The sequence below is a fragment of the Triticum aestivum genome, chromosome 2A, assembly GCF_018294505.1.
Source record: "Triticum aestivum cultivar Chinese Spring chromosome 2A, IWGSC CS RefSeq v2.1, whole genome shotgun sequence".
In the NCBI taxonomy this organism is placed as follows: Eukaryota; Viridiplantae; Streptophyta; class Magnoliopsida; order Poales; family Poaceae; genus Triticum; species Triticum aestivum.
In genome coordinates this window covers 138,126,584-138,133,023 of record NC_057797.1, presented here as the reverse complement: position 1 = coordinate 138,133,023, position 6,440 = coordinate 138,126,584, and the positions used below count along the sequence as shown (strand labels likewise).

Sequence of the window (6,440 nt, the reverse complement as noted above, 5' to 3'; positions counted from 1 at the left end):
TACTATCAGGTACTAAGTTCATGATAAATTTAAGTTCAATTTAATCATATTATTTAAGAACTCCCACTTATATAGACATCCCTCTAATCCTCTAAGTGATCACGTGATCCATATCAACTAAACCATGTCCAATCATCACGTGAGATGGAGTAGTATCAACGGTGAACATCACTATGTTGATCATATCTACTATATGATTCACGCTCGACCTTTCGGTCTCCGTGTTCCGAGGCCATATCTGTTATATGCTAGGCTCGTCAAGTTTAACCTAAGTATTCCGCATGTGCAACTGTTTTGCACCCGTTGTATTTGAATGTAGAGCCTATCACACCCGATCATCACGTGGTGTCTCAGCACGAAGAACTTTCGCAACGGTGCATACTCAGGGAGAAGTCTTATACTTTGATAATTTAGTGAGGGATCATCTTATAATGCTACCATCAATCAAAGCAAGATAAGATGCATAAAAGATAAACATCACATGTAATCAATACTAGTGATATGATATGGCCATCATCATCTTGTGCTTGTGACCTCCATCTTTGAAGCACCTTCATGATCACCATCATCATCGGCGCGACACCTTGATCTCCATCATAGCATCGTTGTCGTCTCGCCAATCTTATGCTTCCACGACTATCGCTACCGCTTAGTGATAAAGTAAAGCATTACAGGGCGATTGCATTGCATACAATAAAGCGACAACCATATGGCTCCTGCCAGTTGCCGATAACTTGGTTACAAAACATGATCATCTCATACAATAAAATTTAGCATCATGTCTTGACCATATCACATCACAACATGCCCTGCAAAAACAAGTTAGACGTCCTCTACTTTGTTGTTGCAAATTTTATGTGGCTGCTACGAGCTTAGCAAGAACCGTTCTTACCTACGCATCAAAACCACAACGATAGTTTGTCAAGTTGGTGCTGTTTTAACCTTCGCAAGGACCAGGCGTAGCCACACTCGGTTCAACTAAAGTTGGAGAAACTGACACCCGCCATCCACCTGTGTGCAAAGCACGTCGGTAGAACCAGTCTCGCGTAAGCGTACGCATAATGTCGATCCGGGCCGCTTCATCCAACAATACCGCAGAACCAAAGTATGACATGCTGGTAAGCAGTATGACTTATATCTCCCACAACTCACTTGTGTTCTACTCGTGCATATGACATCTACGCATAAAACCTGGCTTTGATACCATCGTCGGGGAACGTAGTAATTTCAAAAATTTCCTACGCACACACAAGATCATGGTGATGCATAGCAACGAGAGGGGAGAGTGTTCTCTACGTACCCTCGTAGACCGTTCGTGGAAGCGTTATATCAACGCGGTTGATGTAGTCGTACGTCTTCACGATCCGACCGATCCAAGTACCGTAAGCACGGCACCTCCGAGTTCTGCACACATTTGGCTCGTTGACGTCCTTGCCTTCTCGATCCAGCAAGAGGGGCGAAGTAGTAGATGAGTTCCGACAGCACGACGGCGTGGTGACGGTGTTGGTGAAGAACAATCTCCGCAGGGCTTCGCCTAAGCACTACAAAAACTAGGACGGATGATAAACTAGAGGGGACGGGGTTGCCGGCACACGGCTTGGTGTTTCTTGATGTGTCTTGGGTGCTAGCCCTACCCCTCTACTTATATGTTGAGCCTTGGGGTCGAAACTTGGAGTAAAAGCCTCCACAAAGTCGGTTTCACCCGAAAGGCAAGAGTCCTTCTCGGACTCCACGGCCAGATGCCAGGGTTCCCGGCGTCTGGCCCCAGACGCGAGGGACCCTGGCGTCTGGCCCCTGGACTCCGCAAAACTTCCTTTTGCGCTTTCCAAAAACCTTGTGGGCTTTCCCCTTTGGCCCAGATAAAGTGTTCTCGTACCCAAACATTTCGGGAAACATCCGGAACCCCTTCCGGTGAATTCCGAAACCCTTCCGGTGACCAAACACTATTATCCTATATATCAAACTTTATCTCCGGACCATTCCGGAGTTCCTCGTCATGTCCGTGATCTCATCCCGGACTCCGAACAACATTCGGTCATCAACATACATAACTCATATAGTACTATATCATCAACGAACGTTAAGCGTGCGGACCCTACGGGTTCGAGAACTATGTAGACATGACCGAGACACCTCTCTGATCAATAACCAATAGCGGGACCTGGATGCCCATATTGGCTCCTACATATGCTACGAAGATCTTTATCGGTCAGACCGCATAGCAACATACATTGTTCCCTTTGTCATCGGTATGTCACTTGCCCGAGATTCGATCGTTGGTATCTCAATACCTAGTTCAATCTCATTACCGGCAAGTCTCTTTACTCGTTCCATAACGCATCATCCCGCAACTAACTCATTAGTTGCAATGCTTGCAAGGCTTATAGTGATGTGCATTACCGAGTGGGCCCAGAGATACCTCTCCGACAATCGGAGTGACAAATCCTAATCTCGAAATACGCCAACCCAACAAGTACCTTTGGAGACACCTGTAGAGCACCTTTATAATCACCCAGTTACGCTGTGACGTTTGGTAGCACACAAAGTGTTCGTCCGGTAAACGGGAGTTGCATAATCTCATAGTCATAGGAACATGTATAAGTCATGAAGAAAGCAATAACAACAAACTAAACGATCAAGTGCTAAGCTAACGGAATGGGTCAAGTCAATCACATCATTCTCCTAATGATGTGATCCCTTTAATCAAATGACAACTCATGTCTATGGTTAGGAAACTTAACCATCTTTGATCAACGAGCTAGTCAAGTAGAGGCATACTAGTGACACTCTGTTTGTCTATGTATTCACACATGTATTATGTTTCCGTTTAATACAATTCTAGCATGAATAATAAACATTTATCATGAAATAAGGAAATAAATAATAACTTTATTATTGCCTCTAGGGCATATTTCCTTCAAGCACTCCGCTCGAGTTCATGGTTTTCTTATACTGCAGCAAATTCTTTATTTTCCTGGCTTGTTCATGCTCATAAAATTACATATACCAACTACTGAATCGTCTATTACTCACCAAGCACCGCACATTTTGCTTCATCCATCTATAAATATAGAAGATTCATCTACTTATATTAACCATAGATTGCTTGCTATCCTATCGTCTCTGCTTGCTATTTACCTCGTGTATGTGCTTTCCTGCCTTCGATGAAACACCATTACACCACTGCATGATATTCTCACTTCTCAACTAACATGCTGTAAAAATCTTCAGGACAACATGAACACTGAAAATCACCAGTATGTTGCTGATGCTAATGGATTTGATAGAGCTACCGAGTCTGAGGTCAACAAGAAAAATATAATGCCAATATCTTATGCGGGCAAACTTCGCTGCATGACTGAAAACTTCCACAATGCTGTTGCTGTTTCACGTGTCCATGGCTCACCTAATATATTCACAGACTTCACGTATGATCCAAACTGGCCTGCGATAGTTCAGGGTCTTGAGCAGTGACAACAGGCAGTCGATGAAGCTGATTTTACTGCTCAAGTGTATCAACTGAAACTCCTTGAGTACGTGGAAAAAATTAAGACTAGACAGGTGTTTGGGCATGTAGTTACTGGTAATGTAGCCAGTGTCTTCCCTTGGTTTCCTTAACTTTTTCTTCTCCATGCATCTTAATTTCCCTGTTCTTCACTTGCCCTCTTGTTTTCCAGTCCTCCACTCCGTGGACTTCCAGAAGAGGAGTCTGCCCCATGCACATATCCTTGTTTGGCAGAAAAAATATTATGGGCAGGTCATAACGCTAACTTTGCTAAATCCTATCTTTCATCTGCTATTAGTATTTCTACTAAATTTAGATTCTTCTTTCTTTTCCATGGTTTCTTCTTTCGGAATTTCTAATAATTAAGTTGCCCATGTCACAGGGATCTGCGTCCACTAATGTTGATGATGATGCTCTTGCGATTGCACATGCTAACGCCATGGAGGCTGCACTTTGCTGATTTGGATCTAACAACTAAAGCCCTATGCACAAAGACAAGTGAAAACTGCTTTGCCATTGTTGTTTTCACACAATTGGCCAAGTGCCCAGAATAGCCTGTTACTATGTTTGTCGCATGTTTGCAAACCAAGTGTTTGGCAACCCCCAATCATACATTTCCTTATTTATGATCTGAACTAGGCTATTTTCGTGCTCTATGGATATCGTTATTAACCCTTTGTTGGTGTGCCCTCTGTACCTCATGACTATTTTAATTTACTAAGATACCTGCTCTAAAGAAGAAAATCCCGTTTAGGATAAACCCACACCAGCTTTTCTTCCTTTTTAGGATAAACCTACACCCAGATTTTCCTCGGTCGTTGCATCTCTAGGCCCAGGTATGTGCAATTATAATGGTAGTATCGTCCCTACCACACTCATAAACCCTACATGCTCAACCTAGCTATATATCTTACCAGGCTTAAGTAGAAGAAAACAGTAGAAGAAATTAGAAAACAAGGAAAAAACAAATAATAAATGAAGAAAAGGACAAAGGAAAAAGATTCGGTGGATCCGTTCGCTGCCGCTTTATATTCGGCTCCTCACGGGCCACAAGCGTCGCTGCTCATGGGTTGACTAAATGATACATGGGCCATCAAAAAACTATGCGGCCCAGCCGCAACCTACCTATGCCCCGATGACGGTAACTCTCACCTCCGAGCCCCCCACCAGGCAAGACACCCTTATCCTCTCCTTCTCCTCTCGTCTTATCCATCCATCTCCTCACACTCTTCCTCATCGCCTGCTCAGATCTAACCTGTGGCAGCACCGACGCCAAGCTCAACATGGAAGCCACAAAGGCTGCTGCCGATTGACTCTTCCCCATGGTATTCCTTCCGCATCATTGTGTTTTACTCCCCTCTGACCCCTTCTCATACCTTTTCCCTCATGCTTGTTCTAGATCCATGATTTCTCTGCCGACCTGGCCAGCGCCCCTTCTCCCACCGGTCAACATCGTCTTTCTCGGCAGGTAAACTCCTATTCCGTCCCACTTTTCTTCAGCGCGTGACTACCTTTGAGGCACCAATGCATGATGCACCTAAAGGCGCTTGAGCCTATGCTTTCGATTATCCTAAACTTCTTCCTGCCCGATATAAATAAACTAGGTGAAAACGATAGGTCTACCTAATAGTTTTCTTTCATTTCAACAACCTTGTCCAATATAGATTATAGATTATAGAAAATTGATCCTGGGCATCTGTATCTACTTAGAATCACTTTTCTCGTCGCAAAATCCAACCCGAAGAAACAACTCCTCGCCCATCGTTTTCCCTTCTTCTTCCTACCCATATAGACCTGCAGGTGGTCCTATACTTAGAGCCAGATTTTTCTGTAGTGATGTTTTGTCTCGCTTGCGGCAGGTCCCAGCAATGGCTTATGTTCCAATTTCATCTAAGATTCTGCTTGATGGTATGTTAGAGAAGGTTGTCCTTCCAGCGGCCACCTACTCGGCGCGCCCAACAGAGGGCACGTGTCTGGAGGTCACCTTTACCTTTTACCCAATCAAGATCAAGCTCGGGAGGTCACCAGTCAAAGTTTCCCTGTCTACCTCGCAGCACCAGGATCTAGCAGAAGCTCAGGATTATGTGGCTGCTGCAGCAATTAAGTACATGGATGCTTACGTGGGCGTGGTTCCAAAATATTACCATTATGATCAACTAAGGACTGTGGAAAAGGCAAATGTACTATTGGGTCAGCAGCTTAAGGCAATGAAGAGGGACAATGCATTTCTAAAACAAAAGCTGAAAGAGAGCCTTGGCAAAAACAAGCTCCTGAGCAAAGGATGGGATGGATCCTTGAGCACGGAACAGACCATCGTCAACAACCTTAACCATCTGGTCAGCAGCAGGCTAAGCCCAGGGTCTACTCCAGATGACCTGGAGCTCAATAATGTTCTTCTCAATGTAGAGGCCAGCTATGAATACCTTCAGCAGTACACTGATGAGGCCAAGGTTAACCTTCAAGAAACTGGTGTCTATCCTTATGGCCAGGAGTAGTCAACAGACGACGATGAGCACCTGGCAACCTCACTTGATGATGAACAGATCTTCGGCAATGAAGGACTGCTCTAATGATTTATGTGTCATACCTGAAGATCACTTCTAACAGCCTTGCAAGAATCTTCAGATCACTACTATCATCATTAGAGCCAGTTGTTGCTCCCTACTAATATAGTTATCTATAGCCATATGTAATATATATCCTATCGCACCATGGCACAGTCGGTTCTTCCGAAGCTATCTTCTGAGCCTTAATGATCTATATGTGTATGTGAACCTAATGATATAATATGTCCTATCGAACCATGCCGCTCTCCATTATGCCAAATCTACTGTTGGACGTTCATGCTTTATTTATTTGTTTCGCTACGCTCTGCTGTGTTTAAATCATATGTCTAATAGCATTCTTATGCTTCCAAGTATATCTCAGTGTTATG

The 6,440-nt window shown here is 44.0% G+C and overlaps 1 protein-coding gene across 1 annotated transcript; it reads left to right on the top strand.

Moving 5' to 3' along the window:
• Window positions 1–4,742: 4,742 nt before the first annotated feature.
• Window positions 4,743–6,182, top strand: LOC123185011 (uncharacterized). The gene is made up of 3 exons (XM_044597033.1): window positions 4,743–4,830; window positions 4,905–4,973; window positions 5,365–6,182. Exons 1-3 carry the CDS (start codon window positions 4,828–4,830, stop codon window positions 5,998–6,000), a joined length of 708 nt encoding a protein of 235 aa, XP_044452968.1. The 5' UTR covers window positions 4,743–4,827; the 3' UTR covers window positions 6,001–6,182.
• Window positions 6,183–6,440: the final 258 nt, after the last annotated feature.